This window comes from Lipophrys pholis (genome assembly GCF_963383615.2).
Source record: "Lipophrys pholis genome assembly, chromosome: 2".
NCBI classification, from domain to species: domain Eukaryota; kingdom Metazoa; phylum Chordata; class Actinopteri; order Blenniiformes; family Blenniidae; genus Lipophrys; species Lipophrys pholis.
Genome location: NC_137636.1, coordinates 3,549,436 through 3,570,811, shown reverse-complemented (window position 1 = coordinate 3,570,811; position 21,376 = coordinate 3,549,436). Strand labels below are relative to the sequence as shown.

Here is a 21,376-nt window from a genome sequence, read left to right as displayed (position 1 = left end):
TAGCATATCTAACATTTCTCACTGTTTCATCCATAAAACACACACTTCATACCCTCTGGTGTCACTCACAATCACTGTGTCCAGGCTGGACGCACACAAACCATCACGCATTCAAAACAGAGGATCAGCCATTCCAGTAATGCTTATTAAAGTAAGCATGACATCAGAAATACCTACAAAATAAAAGACATGGTGTGAGTACATCACAGCTACATTTATAGGGGGATACACATGATCTCAGCCTGCTTGACTGCAGTGAGAAATTGCGTACGTTTGTGAATGTCTAACCTGCTCCTCCATTTATTTCTGAAAACTTCTGAATCGAGTGCTTCAACATAAACTGTCTTGACAGAATGAAATGAGATGAATGTATGACCTTAGCTGGAAGGAGGAATGGAGGTTCACAATGGTAGGAAGCAGTTTTACAGCCGTTTGCAATGGGGGTAGATTAAACACACGCTGACTGACGACAGCTCAAGATCTCACTCAGATGAAGCGCCATTAAAATGCTAATTGTAATGCTAAGAAATCCGAGCATTCACATACTGTGTACTTTGGGTGTTTTGTAGGTTTGTTTTTGATCTTCTCCTCTCTGCAGAGAGAGCGAGCCTTCGCTGCCTTTCAGTCGCCTACCTTGGTTTGTTTTGGGTTGATTATGTGGAATTTAGCTTTGTTTTACTTTTGATTGTTTATCATTTGTTAATGTGTCAACCTTCCTTTGTTGGGCTTTCCAACCTATCTTTCCATTTGAGACAGTCAACAGAAAAATACACAAAAGCACAATGAGATGCTTCAGCTTTCCTCACAGATCAGAAAAGTTTAATACAGTTTAATGTGGAAGAAAAACAAAATCAATACACGTGAAACAAACAAGTGTAAGTGAAGAAAGTCAAAGTGGGAATTAAATCTCACTGACAAAAATCATGAATGACATCATACGTGTGTGTGTGTGTGTGTGTGTGTGTGTGTGTGTGTGTGTGTGTGTGTGTGTGTGTGTGTGTGTGTGTGTGTGTGTGTGTGTGTGTGTGTGTGTGTGTGTGTGTGTGTGTGTGTGTGTGTGTGTGTGTGTGTGTGTGTGTGTGTGTGTGTCAGTAGTCGGCCGGTGGCAGTGTGACCATCTTTGTGAACTCCACGTAGTTGATTTTCCCCTTCGAGTTGACGTTTGCCTCTTTGAAGAGTTCGTCCACTGCAGGAGAAAAAAGATTCCTGATTACCCGGAAATGAGTTCAAGTGAAAACACTAAACTTTTGTATGTTTTTTTGGTTTGTAGGTTTACACGACAAATGCTCGGGCTCCATCTCCACGTACACGGCAAAACACACTGCTACTGCTACTACTGCTATTGCTACTGCTACTACTGCTACTGCTACTGCGCCCCATGGCAGTAGTAAATAGTAGTTCTGCACATGCTCAGTAGATGGACAATAATAATGTTTTGTCATGACTCCCAGTCCGTGTTCTCCTGGGACTTGGTAGTTTTATTTTGACAGTCACTGTAATAACAATCCAGCTGGGTCGTCTGTCCACTAAAGTGTCTGCGTACTCCCATTGACAATGTTTATAAAGTATTATTCTCTGAGCGCATGTGTGTGTAGTTTCATTACAAACGCAACCAACGGTGCCAACGTATGGCCGGGCATGATAACTACATCTTTTTCAAAACGTTACCATGTAAACAAAACCTTTCTGTAACGAAAGCACAAAAACAATGCTTTCTCGTCTGAAACGTCGTCGGGCCTAAATCACATTGCAAGTTGCAGATGAATCTATTTGCAGAGACGCCTGACACCAGTGACTGCTTCAGCTGATCCTCCAACCTTCTGAGATGTTTCCCCGCTGGGAGGCAGCTGAGTCTCATTTAACTGTCGGCACCCTCTCGCAGCATTTGGCGTTGTGGCTTTACGCCACGCTGAGGCCTTCGACAGCAAACGGGGGGGAGAAGAAACGCAAACGAACCCCCCAGATTAGAGCAGATATCTGCAGCACTGCAGGGAGTCCTTCCATCATATCTCACATGAAAACATCCTGAGCATCAGAGATGTGAAGCTTCATCCAGCAGCACAATAGAGGAGAAATGAAGAGGAGAAAAAGAGCCTTTCCCAGCATTTTGAAAAGCTGGATATTGGATATGAAGGGTTGACAACCTGAGACAGCGACTAAGCTTTCAAACCCCGGTTGAGACAGTTCAAGGTGACAATACCGTTTTTCAGCTGAAATGTGTCGCATCCTAAAAGTTTGCGTATTGCTGCACAATTTCCAACTGCACCTCCCAGTAGGTTAACCATGGTTAACCCAAATGAAGAGATGTTTCAGGGGAAACTAGTCTCAGAGCAACGTCCAAAAAACAACTGTTAATGTGATCATCAGATCCTGTCATCAACTTATGAATCACTTTTTTTGTTTCAAATTAAAAATCGGTTAATGTAGTGTTCAGAGTAACATTGAATCAAGTTAAATAAAAAAAACAAAAACACCACAGAATTTTTTGTAATGTGGGAAAGAGAATTAATATGACACTGCAGTGGCATGCCTTTAGTGGATGGTGGCGCTGTAGAGCTGACTTTTTTTTCCTACAGATGAGTGACGCTGAATATAGTAAACGGCAATAAAGTAATAGTGAAGGAGCCATAATGGCTAAAACTAGTGAAATAACTCGGTTTCGAGCCATAATGGCTAAAACTAGTGAAATAACTCGGTTTCGAAAACTGACATGGCTTAATCCTAAAATAACAAAAAAGTAACAATCATCCAAAAATGCCGTTAAAAAAAGTCTAAATTAACTAAAATAATAACAAGGTTAAAAAACTGCAACGTTTTGACGTTTACACTGAATTGGCAGAAGTGCAGAAAAACAATGTAGTTGGCATGCCAGGCCACGAGCTGGCGCTGTTGGTTGTTTTTGTAATGAAACCACAGACGCGTGAACCGAGAGAACAAAACGCTATAAACATTAGCAATGGGAGCACCTGAGCATTCATATGGACGTACGACCAAGTTGGATTGTTGTTACGGTGACTGTCAAAATAAAAGTACCAAGTCCCAGGAGATATGAACTGGGAGTCATGACACCCTGGAGGAAAACATTGTTGTTATTGTAAATCTACTGAGCATGTGCAGAACAATTTTTTCCACAGCTGCAGTGGTGCGCTTGCAAAGTTGCGTTTTACCCCGTTTCCACTTCGATGGAGCCGAAGCTTTTTTTAAAAAAAAAAGTTCTACCTTGAGAGCCATTTTCAAAAAAGTTGTGCTTTCAGTGGCTCTGAGCAACCGTTGTCTTGTAAACAGAATCCCAAAACACAACGAAAGTTTTCAGTCATAAAAGAGGCCTGAGTCAAAATGGGCTCTCTGGTACAAGGTCCAGTTTGATTCCTGCTCTGATCTCTCAGTGTCCCCCTCCTCCATCTGACACTCACTCCATCCTCCTCAATGGATCATCTTCTGTTACCATCCCCCACACACCCCCCAGGCCTGGTTCCACTTGTATCTCACGCGCAGCTCATCCATCTGAAGACCTTCAGACCCCAGCCCTCCCAGGCACCCGTGGAGTGCCCCAGGGCTCCGTCCCAGGACCCCTTCTCCTCATCATCATCTACCTTCCTCAAATTCAAGATCCATTTCCACGGTTGTGCAGATGACACCCTGCTCTACTGAACCTCCGAGCAGCTTCATCTCACCTTCTTGGTTTGTGAGTTTCTCTCCCAGCATGGTGAGTTTGGCCCTCAGCTCTGACGCCTGGATGTAGCCTCTCTTCTGCTTGTCGGTCATCCTCAGGGCCTCCAGGATCTCCGCTTTGGGATCCTCCTGCTGGATCTGTCTGTGCATCATGGTCAGGAAGGAGGAAAAATCCACCTCGCCTTTTTTTTCTGAGCAAAGGGGTGAAACAAAAAAAAAACTGACATTTGACCAGCTGCGTGCATTTAATTTCCTAAATCTGTTGACAAGAAAGCAAAAATTAAAATGTCCTAGTTTTTTGCACCAAAACAATTATAATCTGGATGTTGGAGGGAAGATGCTCGATAACCCAGGTGTTACAGACAGCAGATCCACATCTGTTTCTCTAGGCTCTCTCTCTTTATGTGCATTTTTACATTCTATTATGCATAAAAACACTAAATTTAATCTAATTCTCAAGCACAGTGATCAAACAAAAAATTTGCTGAAAATCATAAAATAGTTTATTAACAAAATCAAGACAATGAACCTTTACATCAAATTGTCTTCACTTTTCTTAACATCCCACTCTGTCTCCTTGGTTTAACACTCATACAGAACATAAAAGCACCGCACAGACGCTGAATGATGCCAATCGAGGTACCGGTAACCGCTATAATCATATGATCGTGGATTTAGCCTTGGTGCTACGTTCTACAATAACGTCGCATCGTGAAAAGCCTTTCAGGGCTCAGAGAGCCACACTAAACATTTGAAAAGAAGCACTGTCAAAGGTTAAGAGAAATATCTTCTCTCTTGAGAAACACTGAAATAAAGCGACGAGCAAAGCATCATTTCCATACGAAGCCAATGGAGAAAGGTTTGAAGTCAATGCAGGAGAATGAAGCAACATAATCCAGCAGCAAGGCCAGAAACAATGAATTGCAGGAATTGTCGCTCAATAAAGCCTCATTTACGCAACGTTTTCAAGTGAATATGGGAACATTTGATTAGTTTTATAGTTGTCAGTCACCCTAATAACAATCCAACTCGGTTGTCTATCCATACGAATGTCCCTGCACTCAGCATTATTAACATTCATAGTGAATGTTTTAAAAAAATGTCCACCTTAGGAGCTGTTATTGCATTTGCAGCCAAATTGCAAACGTCCGGTAAAAAGAGCCTTAATTCTCCTCAGTATAATGAAATACACATCGTCGCCTGCGTTTCACCTCACTCAGTTAGCTGATGGACACAAGAAGTCACTGAGAGACAGTTTGTCCCGTACACATGGTACAAATGTCTACTGCTATATCTGGATTATATAAACTTTCCCCTGATGGCGCTCATCATCATCAGGGGTGTCAAACAAAGAAACCTTTTTTTTTTTTTTCTTTCGAAAACTAATTTCTTAAAAGTTGCAAACACAACACTGAGACCCGAGCTGAGATATCAAATGGCCTCAAAGCCGTGCTGTCAGGGTAGGTTTGTGAAAACATGCATAATGCAACAGCTATATAAGTGTTCTGGACATTTCACTGCACCAGAAGGTTCCATTCAAATTGGCTTAATGTTGAGATTGTGGTCATTTTCCATTGTAGTTGTTTGGTTTTGTGAAAATATTCCCACTGTCATCGTGTTTCCTCCGCGCCACAACAAAGAAACACCTTAGATTTTAAATTTAAAGGTTATAATGGAACTATTCTCCCAGTCCAGCCCGCTCCAGATGAAAATGGACTGAATGTGGCCCCTGAATTAAAGGTTTTACACCTTTGATCCAGATCCAGAAAAGGTTCCGGATCACTTCTTCCTTGTTCTGTTATCTGCTCCTCTGTCAATTTCTATCACAGTTTTTCCCCTGAGATTTTGAGTTATCCTGCCGGTAAACCAATCAGCAACGAGGGGAACATTTGGTGGAGCTGTGTCTGTGTTTTCTGTGGCATTATAAGGAGGTAAAACACAACTTCTCACCTGTCCTATAAATACTGGATGACGTACACCATCTCACTTCATCAGTATGATTGTTGTTAGGCTTAAAAATAAAGGAAGAATGGAGGTTCTGCCAAATATTTTCCAGAAAAAGGCGTCACATGCAGAGGTTTATTGGACTTTTACCGATTTTGTGAACTTGCAGGTGTCTCTCCACTTCTCCGAATGTGGGGCTGGTACCGAGGCAGCGCATCACCGTGATCAGGTCCGAGGCTTCGATCCTGCCCTTCTGCTTCTTGTCGTACAGCGAGAAACACTCTTTGAACTCTGCACGGGGGGGGGAAACAGACACTTTCTGAAAGATAAAACAGGATGTCCCCGGGACGGGAAGATGAAGGTGAGGTTGTGTTGAAGGGCGGAGCGGAGCGCTCCTCTTACCATTGATCTGAGTTGGGGAGAAGAATTTAGCCTGTAATGTGACGGGAGAGTCGGAGTCCGTTAGGCGTTCACACAAAACACATACGAGTATGTCAAGCAAGCGGAGTTTTCTCTCACCATGACTGAAGCTTCTTTTCCCGGACGAATCTGCTTCCTGTTGCTCCTCCTCTGTTTAAAGTCCACCACCTGACGTAATTTAAGACGTGTCGCCGTGGAAACACTGATACCAGATCCACCGCGCCGCATTGTCCCGTCACGCCACATCAGCATTGCGGCGTAACTTTACTGATGGTCAGAAGGGAAACAGGGAAATGATCCTACTACAAGCCAGTTGTACAAACTTTGAAAACACCCAGTCGGGCAGAAATCAGGTTAGTTAAGCTCAAGTTTCATTCTCAGAAGTTTCTGCATTTCAGAATGAGTCGTGGTTCTATCTTTATATTTTCAAAACCAGAAACGGTGAGTAGAATTTCTGATTCCTGTTTTTACGGTTAAGACCTTCTTTTTTCGAAAAGCAACATGTGCCCACAGTAGTATCCCACAAAACTGTTATTAAAACTCCCAGATACCCGGGCTCCACCATTTACACCAGAAATCGCCAAACTTTTTAAACGAAACCGATTTTTAATACTTTGCTTCAAAGAAAGTTTGCATAGAACCACAAAACATGTTTAACCTTCAAATTGAGGAGAACGCCGCACATAAACTTACATTTTATAACTGAAATTCATGCCACAATGCTAATAGAAAGCTAACATTAACGCAAGGAAAATGTAGGTAGCGTTAGCATCATTGTCGCTAAAGAGCTAAGATTACAGCGTTAGCTTTCTTTTTTTGTTGACAGCATTTACACTGTATTTAAGTCCTTTCGTCTTGCATCTTTGCCTTGTAAATAAACTATATACAGATACATACAAATAAACCTTGTTTACTTATGTTGCTTCGTCTGCCTGATGTTTGCAAATCTTTGAGAAATAAACCTGGACTGTCCTGGAAAGCTCTAATGGAGTTGTAGTTTGTGTCAGCGGTAAAACTATCTTAATTTCTCGGTGACTTATAATATACAGTATATATAGATTAACTTTTGAAGAACAAGTTAAATCAAGTCTATTTTCTTTAACCACTAGTAAATTGTGAAAATGTCCTCAAGTACGAAAGATTAGGCCAAATTTTGTTTCCGTAATAATATTTGTAAATGTGAACACATTGTCAAGAGTTTTTGATCAGAAACTGATTTTTTTTTAATGTTTAAAACAAAAACAAAAAAACCCACTAACAATATGACTGGGTGTTATAAAGAAAATAACAACTGTTTAGATTGATGAGATGTGAGAAAGATGTAAAACTGCATCCAGGCACAGGGAGAACATGCAAACTCCAAATGGGAAGGAAGCAAAGCTGAGTCAGGAAATTTAACCAATTTCTTTTGTATTTTAATTCAACCAAATACACATAAAACAGATTCTTTCAGTGACAAGATGAGAAATACTGTACAGAACATCTCTTCTATACAAAATATGAGTAATTGTGAAGGACATTTTATCAGCTGAATTCAGTTTGTCGACTGAATTACGTCACAGTGATAATTGTGTTTTCAGAATCAGATTGCGTAATACCTGCGCAGATTGAAGGCTGGAGATGAAAGACTAGTTTGTTCTTAAAGGAGTAATAGATTAGATTTTCAAATAAAAGATAATCCTATAGCGTTCATTTTAAATTAATTTATATTTTATTTATTTAAAAATATTTTCCAGATTTGTTTTTTTTTTCTACTTAAATAAGTCTTAATTCATTGTCCGCCTACTTTTGGTTTAACAATGACGCAGACAGCCATAACATTATGGCCACAGACAGATGAAGTGGATTATCTCTCTATCGTGACAGTGGTTTTCTATATACAAGCTCTGGGGTGACAAACATAAGGCCCGTGGGCCGAAATCAGCCCATAAGAGGGTCCAATCCGGCCAAACCACCAAGCAAATGGTAAAAATATCAAATAAAACATTGTATCGTGAACATAACACTGAGACCCGAGCTGAGATACCGTGATGCTGCCATGAAAGCTGGCTGCGTCACACGTTCTGTCAGGGTGCGTTTGTAAGAACACCCATAATGCAACAGTTTGTTTGGGGACATTTTACTGGATGTTGCACCAGAGTTACAATAAATTCGGCTTTATGTTGAGGCTGAAGTTATTTTCTGTAGCAATAGTTTGAAAATAGTGACATTTTCATTATGTTCAATCTATAGCATTACAAAGAAAAATAAAGTTTAAATTTAAAGGTTATTGTGTCATACATTGCCGGCCCTCTCAAGATGAAATTGGGCTGTATGTGGCCCCCTGAACTAAAATGAGTCGAACACGGCTGCTCTACAGTCTTGATTCAGTGGTTCTAATGTTGTGGCTGACCAGTGTCTACCTTTTGACCTTGTGGGTACCTGAGCTCTGGATTTATCTTTAACAGCATGTTGATTGTTTGTGAATGTGCAGCGCTTCCTGTGAAGTGATTCCCGCGTTTGAGAGGTGAAACGTTCGGATGCGGCCGGTCGATCTGTGTTGGACGGTGAAGCTCAGTTCGATCCGTGCCTCCTTTTGTCCGCGTGAAAGGAGAAGTGCTCTCGAGCGAGCTCGCGTTCGCGGGAAGACCTCCTTCAGCGTCCCTCCTTGATGTGCAGCGTGTAGTACGCCCACGGCTCGGGCACGTAGAGGAAGCCGGGGTACTTGTTCCGCAGCACCGGGTCGCTCCACAGAAAGCCGGACCACAGAGCCACCAGCAGGGCTGTGATGCAGAAGCTGCCCAGCAGGAAGAGGCCGTTACTGTCGGCGCCGAGGCCTCGACGCCGCTGCAGCAGCACGATGGAGAGCATGGCGAGGAGGGCGAGGACGAAGAGTTCTGTGATTTGCCCTTCAGTCACCAAGTACCTTGAAGAGAGACATCAGGAGAACCAACATTAATGTTTACTGACAGTCACACGACTCAGGAAGAATGAAGAAATAAATAACTTGCTCACATGAAAATAGAAGGTGAAACTCAAAAATCTGATAAATTACTTTAACATATACATTTGTTAATTTCACTTTGGTGCACTTCCACTAATCCACAGGCAGAGGGGAGTTTATTGTCTTTTTTATTGATATAAATACATTGTTTTATGTTTTTAATGCTTCCGGTTTTATTATCAAACTATCATTTCCTGAAATGATGTTCAGAAACAGAATCCGCCTGACCCAATAGAGACCTGTTTGATTCCACGTTTCGAGTGAAAACGCATCATTTTCATTTCAGAAACGTTTTATGTTTACACGGCAACAATTTGAAAACGACGTCCGTGTCCCTGAAAACAGCAGAAACGCGGGCGCTGTTTGTTTCTGTAATGAAACCACACACACATGCACACAGAGAAAAATATAATAAACATTACTAATGGAAGTACACAGACATTCCAGGACAGACGACCAATTTTAATTGTTATTACAGTGACTGTCGACTGTAAAACCTACGAGGTCCCAGGAGAATATGGACTGGGAGACATGACACTTTGGAGGCAATCGTTGTTGTTGTTGTTATTGTTCATGTACTTGTGCATGTCGAGAACTATTCACTATGGCCGCGGTGCTCATGTCAGTCTGCTCCAGAGCAGCTGTGGCTACATGCGAAGTTTACCACCATCCAGTATGGAGAGAGAATGAATAATGCAATATTAAGCGTCTTTGAATGTCCAGAAAAGCGCTATATAAAACCAATGCATTCTTCTTTTTCTTAATATTATTATTCATTGCCTTTCTTAACCTCCATTAACACAGTGCAATCTGTTTACCACTACTTTAATGAGAAAGGCAGGAAAGTCTTTATCCTGTTAAAACCGGTCATGCATGTTAGGTAAATCCTTTGTCTCTCCTCTTTATAGTTCAATGTCAATCACATCTTCCTTCAACCTTGTTTTCCACTCGAGTGAGCGTTGCTTTGGATGTGGACCTCCACTTTCTCTCTTTACTAAAAGTAACACTGACAATATACAAAACACACTTGTATGAAAAAAAGAGAAGAGCACCTCCAAAGGTTTACCGTTCTATTTCATTTAAAGCCTCGAAAAAAGTTCATGCATGAGCTCCTATATGCACCAAGGTTTCTGTGACTTCAGAAGACCGACCAATAGTAGAGAGCGCTCGGTCCCAGCAGCAGCCAACCAGAGACGGGGAACGTCTTGTCTTCCTCGGAGCTGGAGAAACAACCGCTGAAGTAGATGACCAGGATGGTGAAGAAAGGAATGTACCTGTGAATAACAAAAAACAGAAGACATTATCAGGGATATAAAGCGTGTCCAGTACCTTCACACACATCGACTCTCCACTGGCCACATGGGCTTCTGGAGCAGGTTCAGTGTCTTTCCAAACAGAAATAACTGAGGCAGAAAGACAAATGTATTTATGAGATCTTCATTCAACTTCTAGATCAAAATGTTCCCACTGAAAACACATCTTGGTTTTACACAGCAACATTTTGAAAACAATGTCCATTTTCATGAAAATGTCACAAACGCTGAGATATGGTGTCGTGAGCGACCCAGGCCACAAGTTGGCTATATACTATATTGTTTTCAGTTTTTAACCATTTCAGTGCAAATGCAAAACCTTTCTGAAAGGAAAATGCAAAATGATGCGTTTTCACCTCCTGATGTTAACGGCGCCAAACTGTTGTTGTATTTTTTATTTTTTTTAGATATTCCTAGAACTTCTTGGTCTAAGCTCTGATAGGAATGGGCCATGAAGCTCCTTGAGGGGGTCTGGTGTCGAACCCAGGAACCCAGGAACCCAGATCACTGCTACTCTATAGGCTGTTATGTGAGAGAAAACCAGACAGAAGCATTTTTCTTTCATGCATATTTCCCCGTTGAAGTCCTTCACCCTGTCAGTTCTATTCAGTCACACTCCAGCGGACACATGCAAGGTGCTCTCGTCCTTTGGGACCAACTGGAAGGTTTCAGTGTCGTGCCACTGAGGCTGAAGTGTTTTGGCTCGTGTGGATGTGGCCTTAAATGTTAGACTTTGAGTTTCAGTTCAGCGTGGGCCTTGCATGTTTTGAAGAGAGATGTGATTCGGGTGCCCAGAGAACGATGGAAACTGTTAATTATTGCCAATTAGTCATCTAAGTACACACACAAATGAAAATAATGAACACACACATACCACATGAGGTGTCCCAGCTGCTCATCGTAGTAATAGAGCAGCTCAAAGGAGTCGATCTGTGAAGGAAGGAGACTCATTACAGCCCTCAGAGGTTTGTTTATTTTACTGTGTATAGAAATCCTGATGCAACAGTGCCACCTGCTGGTCAGTCGGTCTACTACAGCAGAAACACATTTCTTCCACCAGCAGGGAGACCATTGCAATTCTTTCGAGAAAATAGTTTCATGGAAGTAAATATTAATTTCACGGTTTGAATGTTGCTGGGGGCAAAAAGGGAATAAAGACGATCTGAGAGGATCCTGAAGAGACCTTGTGAAGCCTTTTCTGTCTTTTGTGTGTCGCCCTTTGACACTGAAACATGCAGACACACAACACTGAGGTTGACCTTACCTGCAGGGGCCAGAACCCCCCCAATGACCCTGACCCTGACCCTGACCTGGACCCCCCGACCCCTCAAGGTCATAAAATGCGAACGTTCAGAAAAACCTTTACAAATCATCCTTTCAAGATAGAAGACCGCACACACACACACACACACACACACACACACACACACACACACTGGATTTATGTGCCTTTACATGCACTGTACGATGTGTATTGCTGCTCCGCAAAGGTTCTACCAGGTGGCTGCTCGTCCTTAACTTGAAAAACTCGCCCTGATTCACACGGTTGATCCTCCACGTGTCTCCTCCAGATCAGGACACGTAATGGACCAAATGAGGCCTTTGTGACGGCGTCTGTCGCTCTACACAAGCTTCAATAAACCGTGGTCAGATGCGCGCGCTCACATGACTTCTCGAATGGTGAGCGTGACATTGAAGATCAGCCTTTTTTTGGGGGGGGGGTCATAAACAGAGTCTGGACAAAACTGTCCTTAAAGTTTACTCAGAAAACCAAAAACAGTCTGAGCCGTCACATGTCAATAGACACGTTTTCTTACTTTCACAGAAAAGGACCTGATTTGATGGATGATACTGTTCAGGAGGGGTGTCAAGCCAGAGGCTCCGGTCCAGCCCACAGAACCACCAAGCAAATGGTAAAAATTTTAAAGAAAACATTGTTCTCTTTTAAAACATATTTTTGAATAGAAACGGACACAGCACAACACTGAAAAGCGAGAAAAACTGGCATTAATCTCAGCCAGTTGCCTTGAAACAGAGTCAGAGTGTTTTGGAAAAGTTGCGTCTTCCTTGTTTACACTAAGACTGAGTTATTTCATTTTTCCCCCTGTTTCCACGGAGATGAAGCATTTTCAAAAAGTCACATCTTCAGTGGTTCAAAGCCCCGTTGTTGTGAAAACAACGCCCACAACACAACAAAAGCTTTCAGTTTTCACTTGAAAATGTTGTGTAATCGGGGCCTTAATGTGTCTTTTACAGTAAAGAATATTGTTTTAAACAGCGGTCAGGATCTATACACCAGTGTTTCACAAACTTTAGTCTTCTTGTAACCGTCTCCACATGCTACCAAAACATTACAGAGAAGCCAAACACAGCTGGTCACGCCGACTTCAACCTACATATGGAGTACGAGGTCTTTTTCCGAGGAGCCACTACGGCAAGGCTGAAGTGCATCAAATCAATATTTCATGAAGATATAAAAAAAAATAAAAATACAGATTGACAACCTGTGTAATAAGCTACTCACAGGTTAGCAGGGAGCAGACGCCACTCCACTGCTGCACCCACTCACTTCAGCCCTTTGTCATGAAGCGTTTGTCCCCTTCAAGGACGCGACATTGGTGGTGAAATATACATCACGGCTTGGTGTTGCAAAGAAAAGAGTCCTTGCAATCATGACGCGTACGGCTGATTTTTACCGTGTGTTACTCTTCATTAATTTAATAACAAACTGCAATCATGCAGACCTTCATCATCTTTCAAACCGCCAGTATTAGAAAGTAACCTATTGTGTAATCAGCATGGAACCACGAAGAGCTTCTTCAACTGTCATTGCAATGTTTTTGCAGTTGACTTTTACGTGGACTAATCTGTCGAGAGTTTATCCTGCCTGCCTTCAGGTCCTACGTTCTACTACAGAGACTGGAACATTTCATCAGGATTGAAGGTACAGCACTGAACTGGTTTCAATCTTATATATCAGACAGATTCCTCTTTATTCATGTCAATAATGACTCTTTATCTCGGACTAATGTTAAACATGGAGTTCCACAGGGTTCTCTCTTGGGACCTATACTTTTCGCATTATGCTTGCATGTTAATGAGTCTGAGCCCGTTCACCTCTTTCCATTCTTTGAAATATTGACCGATGCAGACTGAGAAAACCCCACGAGTGCTTTGTTCCCCCTTGTACCCCATCTACACAGTAAAAGTGGTCACGGCACGCAGACTGCGGTCCTACCAGCGAGGCGGGCTTCAGGTCTTTGATGATGGGGTTTTCTCGGACTGACAGGTGGAGCTGGTATCCGCTCAGGGTGAGCCGGTGGTTGATGGAATCTCCCACCAGGTGGATGCTGGCTCCCATCACGAAGGTGATGATGCAGAGGTAGACGGCCGTGCGGGGCAGCGCCCTGGGACTGCGCTCGATCAGCTGAGAAGAACGCACACACACACGCACACGCACACGCACACACACACACACACACACACACACACACACACACAATTATTCAGTTTTCTTCACACTTACATGACAGCAGCTGCATTTGACAGAAATCCTCTGCCCGCTAGCAGCTTTAGGAATTGAGGTCAACCGTGTGAAAAGGTCTGATTATCCTGTTATCTGCTTCGCACCAACTCAATTCTTAAGAGCGTTCATGACAGAGGAGTCAAACATGAGGGCCGTGGGCCAAAACCGGCCCTCAAGACTGTCAAACCGCCGTGCAAAATTTCAAAGAAAACATTGATTTTTCAACATATTTCTTAAGAGTCGTAGACACAACACAACACTGGGAGCCTATATGAGAGCTCAGTGATGCTGCTGTGAAAGCTCGCCACCTCGTTGCTTTTAAACTTTCAAACTGTCCTTCAGAAAAAAACCTGATGTTTTCATCTGGATCACGTCGATTCTCCGCCGGACCAGACTCACCTTGAGCATCAGAAAGGGAGCGATGACGTTGTAGGCCATGTGGAAATAGTCTCCAGCACTGGGCTTGTTGAGGGGAAACCACTCCAGAGGAAGCACGATCTGATTAATACACACGAATACCAGGAAGTTACTGATGTTCTCTGCCGCCTGAAACGATCATTGGGTCGTCACGGAACGATATAGAGACAAACGGGTCAATGCTGACCTGCAAGTAGGAACGAATGTATCAGGTTTGTTGTAAAGTATTGCAGAAAAGATGTGATTTGAATACAAACACTTGTGTTGCATCGTCATGCTTTTGACATTTGTTATAACAGTGTTCTTTCTCTTGGCCCTTATTTAAAATCCCTGTGACATTGTTGTACAGCGGGGGCAACAAACTTATAATAGTTCAGGAGCCACATACAAACTAATTTCTCCTTCAGTGGATCAGACCGGGAAAATAGTAACATTATAACTGTATTACATTTAAACTTTAAAGTCTTTGTTGTGGCAGGATTATACGTGGTGAAAATGTGTACATTTCTGAGGAAATTACTACTGAAATTGACGACAATCTCAACACTAAACCAAATGAAACCATTTGTGCAAAATACAGTGAAATGTCAAAAGACGTCTCCTATAGCTGTTGCATACGCAGTTGCTGATCAAACCACTTTGAATTGCTTGGGTGTTAAAATGTGCTTTAAAAATGTTTCTGTCTTGGCCGACATTACTGTCAAAAAATAACAAAAGTTTTCACTGATCTTCAACTTTTTTAAACGCATCTACATGTCTACTTTCAGAGTTGTTTTTGCAGTGATGATGTGTTGAGGTTAATTACTTTCAAGCACATTTCTGATTCTCGGTTTCTTGTATGTATGAGAATAGAATAGAATAGAATGCAATTTAACTGAATTTTAAAGTATTAAAAAAGACAGAATAAAAGTCAAATAAGTAAATAATACATATTAAAATGTACAAGGCTTGAATGTGACTAATAAAGCATGGAAATGGATTGTGTTGTATATTGTCAGTGTATGTAGATCCACAATGGTCAAAATATTAGAAACATTTCTCCCTTCAAGCAAAGATGATTAAATAGGGACGATCATGCTGTGCTATAACTGAAAATCTAGAAAAACATGATGCAATTTGAAAAAAGTAGCTCATCACGTCATTATCTGTCTATTTTTGTTCAATAAAAACTTCAAATGAGTAAAATAAAGCTGGTTTGAGTTGTTTGTGATGAAGCCAAGTGTATGACATTTAATATGATAACATTTTTAAAAGAGAACATGTTGAAATGTAAAAGTTTTTCTTCCATAACTGAATGACTGTTAAGGAATAAACTGTTATTGGGTATTTCTGTGCTGTTTGAAGCCACAGGAGCCTGGTTACCATGACGATCGGCCTCCCAAAGTCCAGAATCCAGTTCTGCAGGGTGAGACCGAGCCACAGGTCCAAGTGGAAGAACCGCTGCTGCCGCTTCCCCTGACGCACATCTTCCTTCTGACCACCGGGGGCGCTGCACACACACAGTCACACTTACTGTAACATAAACTGAACACTGCTGGAGTCACCTTTGCTCTTTGTAATAAAAAAAACAAAAACCTGCACTACTTTATATGATTTTTGAAGTTTGAAGTATGAAGTTTAGCACAATAACTACACAGACAGACATTGAGAATCTCATATTATTCCTACAGATATTTCTTTGGACTATTTTTTCTTTTATTCACTCAATGAGAAGACGAATATTTGGTATACCCAATACTTTCGTTTTAATAAATTGTCGGCAGATGAGGTAATAACCACTGCATGATACTACTTAAATGCCTCTACTTCCAGAATATAATATAGTCTTAATGTAGAACTTTTGACCATTTACAATTAGACAGACATATATCCCAAACTTTTGGCGAGTAGTGTAGTTTAGCATTTGGATTAACAGGAAATTTAGATTTTTAACAACATAACTAAAGTCACATGTCAAGCAGAAGCTCAGTCATGTGACAGCAACAGTGATAGATAGATAGATAGATCGATCGATCGATAGATAGATCGATAGATAGATCGATAGATAGATAGATAGATAACTTTCAGAAAGCATCACTGCATGTTTGTTCATTAGCTACTAACACGTATGTATCAGTGTAATGACGTATATTTGCAAGTGAAGTTACACAATTTTTGGTGTATTTACTTTCACGAGTTTACTTTCGTGTGCGCCTCCTGTAGAGTTTGTTTCTCGGTCACGTGCAGAGGAAGGAGATACAGAGAAGTAAATTGCAAAGTGGAATAAAGGAGAACTAGAGGAGTAACAGCAGCGTAAACCTCGTATTAAATGTTCAAACCCGCTTAAATCGTTGCCCCTTCGTTTCCGTACAGTCTGCATCTTTCGTCCTGTGTATCCCCGGTTAACGGTGCTGCTCTCTTCCGGGCTCCAGATGAGACGTTTGGACCGTTTTAAACCGGATTCAAACTCATAAATGCATGTTTCTGTCAGCCGAGTTTCACTTCCTGTTTACAGCCTCCTCCCCGCCCACTCCAGACACATCCACCAATCACAGTGCATCATTGGAATGACGTGTAGTGACGTTCCACGTTTTGACTGGCGGATCAAATTCAACATGTCGACTATTTTGTTTTTTAAATTCAACAATGATTGATATATTGATTTGACTGAAGTTAGATAATCACTGAGTTTCTGGTGTGAATTTGAATCAGGAAAAAATATTATAATTTTTTATCCTCACCTCTATCCAATATATCTTTCTATTCATCTATTCATTACTTATTTTCGTCTTTTTTCTTTACCTACTTATCTATATATGCCTCCATGAATTTATCCACCCAGCGAATTACTGACCTATTCAGGGGTTCAGTGATTCAGTGTTCCTGGGTCAAGTTATGAACAAGAAAAGCTTTTTTTTTTAATCATTAAATAATTCAAGAAACATCAACTGAAGTCACAGTACTGACTGTGAAAGTCAGGCGAGTTATGATTTATTTATCGGTCAATCCTGTTTCATTTACATTTTAGCAGCTTGACTCGTTCCAACAAAGTACATGTACTTTCATGACGTGACTCTTAATCCAACGCCGGTGTGAAAAGTTAACAACATTCTCATAAACAAGATTATAAGAGGCATCGATCTTGTGGAAAGAGCAGAAAGTCCACCATATCATTTTCAGAGGATACACTGACATTAAGAAACCAATAATGCATTTTCTATACGGCTTTGCAGTACTGAAGGTCGTAGAGGGCTGGAGCCGATCCCAGCTGTTGATGGACTAAAAAGTAAATCTTCATCACCATTTGCTCCTTACTGGAGGTCAGTTACTTCCAGTCTGACACACTTCCACTGATCCACAGTGAAGAAAATGTGCTAAACTCTAGGCTCTGAGCCACTTTTGTTTGTGTGTTTCACGTTTGAACGGGAACATTTTGAAAACGATCGCAGAGCACAGAGAAATGCCAAATTAAAACTTTTGAAAATGCTGTAAAATAAAGTTTGAAAGGATGGATGTGAGGCAACGCATGTCCTCTCCAAATTTACAGAATTTACTTAAGCTAGACATTTGGGATTATAATAATATATATAAAAACAAAGAAGATGTGCTGTGAGACCTCCATACCAGACGATATTTTAAACCGTTATTAACCAAAATTTAAAAGAAAAGTTCTAATAATCAATCATCAACAGGCATCACAAGCTAATTGAGTGTCAACTGGTGATTCACCAACATCAAAAGATGTGGGATGTTGGAAAGGAAAAACAGTCCCCCCCCCCCTAAAATATTCAGCAAACAGCAATGTTATAAATTTCCCGGCAGATGTTGACTGTGAAAGTAAAGAAACATATGATCCCCGTGTTCATGATTTATCAAACACTCAACTAGCGTTCATTTATTCATGCACAGCTGAGCTGAGCGGCTTGGCATATTTGACGGGACTCACAAATCACCACTGGTGTGAAAAATTAACCACAGACTCATGAATACGGTATTTATCAAGCTTGGAGAAACACTGATTCAACAAAGATAAGACATTGTGCTAAATGTAGAAAATGCATGTGTGTGTGTGTGGTTTCGTTACCTTCGCCAACGAATTTGGCCGAGAAAGTTTTGTTTCGTCTGCGTGTATTTATTTATTGGTTTCGTATACATGTATGTATGAATGTATGTATTTCACCAACTTTTTGCAAAAAAACTACTCGGGGATGATTTGTCATCGTCCAAGGAACAATCGATTAGATTTTTGGACGTTAACGGCTAAAAAACTGCAAAAAAGTTTCCCATACAAAGCGGACGGGAGAGGCACCTCATGGAGGAGTTAAAAGGAGATCAGCGTCTGTTGCCATGGAGACGCTCCCTGCTCAGTCTTTAACACGGTGATGTAGCTACCGAGTTAGCATCGATATGAGCTAATGGCTAACATGCAAGCGATGCTAACTTGCTTCCGCACACTTTGGCGAAATGTGCGCTCTACCGAGTGTAGCTCTAGTTACAAATCCAATCAACAGCGCCAGCTGGATGCCTGCTAACTGCATGCTAACTGCAGCGTTTTCAGTGTTTCTGCCATTTCTGTGTATACAGACATCGCTAACACAGCGTTTCGACAACGATGTCTGTGTAAACACCGTGTTAGCGCAAAACTTTACTGAAAGGAAAACGCAAATAAAAAAAGTCTTTTCACTTGACACATCGTCGAGTAAATAAGTCCTAAATTTGTCTTTATTCCAGGATGTGGTGCTTTAGATCATCTGTTTCATCAAATTTTAGTCTCATCAAGAGTCTTTTGTTATTGTTGTTGTTGTTGTTGTTGGGGATTTATTTTCTAGAATACGGTGATTCAGTAGCGCTATACTGACATAAAAACTAATGAAGACACTTAAAAGGGAATCAGTCGCCGTGTCACTTTGATGCACTTCTACTGATCCATAGGCAGAAGCAAAAATAAAAGAAGCTATTTTTTAAGATTCTACAGATGCATTTCAAAAGATTGGAACAAATCTAACTCACACAGTGAAACTTTTTGATTTCTTTTAAACACACACTGAAATATTTAAAGCTTTTTCTGTTTTATTCAATACAAACAACAAATTAAAGCATTAGAAAATTTCACAAGATCTGTTGTTTTGCATATTTATTACGAGTAATCGTGATTATCGCCATTCAAATTTACAAAAGATTCTACAAGCTTTTTATTTATATGTTACGAGAATAGAAATAATGGACAAAACTATTATTTTCACACATATGTTTGAGAAGGTTAATTTTGTGAGTAACCACCACTATATTCAATAATCCATAAGCATTATTAGTTAATTTATATCAAGTTGATTATCTATGAATCAAGCTCCAGAAATGGGTCATGTTGTGCATTCCTTGTAAATAATTCAGTAAGCGGCAGTATTAGAGAAATCCTGACAGATGCCGTGAATAGAGTCAGGTCTGATCTCTATGATTTATTCATCTGTCAATCATCGTTTGTTTTGTTTTTTTAAACACGGTTCTACCAGTTTTTCAAACTAACACACATGTGAAAAACACTCGGGTCTGAGATGAGATCACAGCACGCTCTGAGCCACATTGATCTGGTGAAGAAATGGTTTTTGGTCGTCTCCGGAGTATTAAAGCCACATGTCTTTTATAAAACCTCATCGAGGCAGCGAGACTTGTGAGAGAGACCATTGTGAAGAAGGGGGGTGTATGAACCAGTGTTGTTTGGTGAATGTAAATGGAAAACCTGCTTTCAATCTTTAGAATCGCAGAGTAAACCTTCTATAATTTAACATGGGAATAACAGTGGAGATATCAGACGTTTACTATAAAATTTGACATGGCAGTGGTTTGATATCTCTATTGTGAAACACTTCCACTTCCAGTGGCAGGAAACCCGAATCATTGGGAGGAAAATTGAAAGAAAAGTTGTTTGGCAAAAAGCTTTGGGAATTACTGGAGTGTGGTCTTGGTCTCGAGATTCGTCTCGGCCCCTTTAGGTCTTGGTCTTGGAATGCTAAAGGCCTGACGGTAAGTGTGAGAAAATCACCTTCGTTCATCACTTGGTGGCGTGTAAACGTTCAGCAACTGAACACCAGACCGAAACCATCTGTTGAAAGGAGAAAAAAAAGACTCCTTATGAGGACCCAGACCCTCACATGTGGCCCCTCTTTCAACTCAGACTGTTCGGCACACAAACCCTCAGCAGGGGTCACAGTGCTGTTTCCATGTATACGGGCATCGTTTTCAGAACGTTGACGTTCAAATGTGAAACTTTTCTCAGAGCCTCAGTTTTGTGTTATCAGCGACTCTCAACAAATTTGTTTGAACAAAATCTGTTTTCTTTGAAATTAAAAAAAAATGTAATCTTTGGTTGTTTAGCCGGATTGGAGCCTTTTGTGGGCCGATTTTCACCCACAGGCCTCACGTTTGACACCCCTTATTTAGACCGCTTGCTGATGTAAAATATACACGTTTTCTTCTCTCTATAGACTCCATGATGAGACACAAAGAAGTTTATTACATCACACCAAGTAGCGCCAATGTGAAATGAGCGCCACAGCTTTGAACTCTTGACGCATTCTGCATCCTGTTGACAGTTGCGTATTCCTCTCTGATCTCACCATATGCTCACACTGCTGCTGAACTGATGGCTGGTGCATTCAGACGTCTGGAAATAATCCTTTGGTGCATCGCATTGTTCAATTAAAAAAGGAAAAATAACAGATTATTGTCTAAGACTCAATGCAAACTCATTTTATATGCAGAAAATTATCATTTGAGCTTTCAAACATGAGGGGAATGATGCAGGAAAACCACAGGGAACGCTTCACTTTGTGTTTGCTGTAAGACTGGAAGAGCGTTAGGAACACTCTTATAAGCTGTTGACCACTTTTTAAAAATGTCTCACATGCATTTGCATTAACAGAAGAAAATGTTCGAGAAAAATGTATTTATATTATAGATCAATGGATACTGCTGTCCTATCAGAAGAAATTCAAGCAGTTTAGAGATAAAAACTGGGTAAAAAAAACCTGGTAAATTCAATAACACAAATATAATGCCAACACCATGTAAGAAATAAATACAAATGCTGTTATCCTGTTGATTGATATGATCAATTTCCAATGC

At 40.9% G+C, this 21,376-nt stretch overlaps 2 protein-coding genes across 3 annotated transcripts; both read right to left on the bottom strand.

Moving 5' to 3' along the window:
* Positions 1 to 789: 789 nt before the first annotated feature.
* Positions 790 to 6,200, bottom strand: calml4a (calmodulin-like 4a). Its single transcript, XM_080458594.1, has 5 exons — positions 6,136 to 6,200; positions 6,019 to 6,049; positions 5,767 to 5,907; positions 3,675 to 3,863; positions 790 to 1,186 (listed from the first exon to the last, which is right to left on the bottom strand). The coding sequence occupies exons 1-5, from the start codon at positions 6,136 to 6,138 to the stop codon at positions 1,089 to 1,091; spliced, it is 462 nt and encodes a 153-aa protein (XP_080314720.1). The 5' UTR covers positions 6,139 to 6,200; the 3' UTR covers positions 790 to 1,088.
* A 1,232-nt stretch (positions 6,201 to 7,432) lies between these two features.
* On the bottom strand, positions 7,433 to 16,779 carry cln6a (CLN6 transmembrane ER protein a). Of its 2 annotated transcripts, XM_080488878.1 has the most exons (7): positions 16,594 to 16,779; positions 15,638 to 15,764; positions 14,258 to 14,356; positions 13,571 to 13,759; positions 11,207 to 11,262; positions 10,171 to 10,293; positions 7,433 to 8,941 (listed from the first exon to the last, which is right to left on the bottom strand). In XM_080488878.1, the coding sequence occupies exons 1-7, from the start codon at positions 16,632 to 16,634 to the stop codon at positions 8,671 to 8,673; spliced, it is 906 nt and encodes a 301-aa protein (XP_080345004.1). In that variant the 5' UTR covers positions 16,635 to 16,779; the 3' UTR covers positions 7,433 to 8,670. The 2 variants fall into 2 exon arrangements, with proteins under 2 accessions (XP_080345004.1, XP_080345003.1); XM_080488877.1 differs by lacking the exon at positions 11,207 to 11,262 and having other exon boundaries at positions 7,497 to 8,912; positions 16,594 to 16,716.
* Positions 16,780 to 21,376: the final 4,597 nt, after the last annotated feature.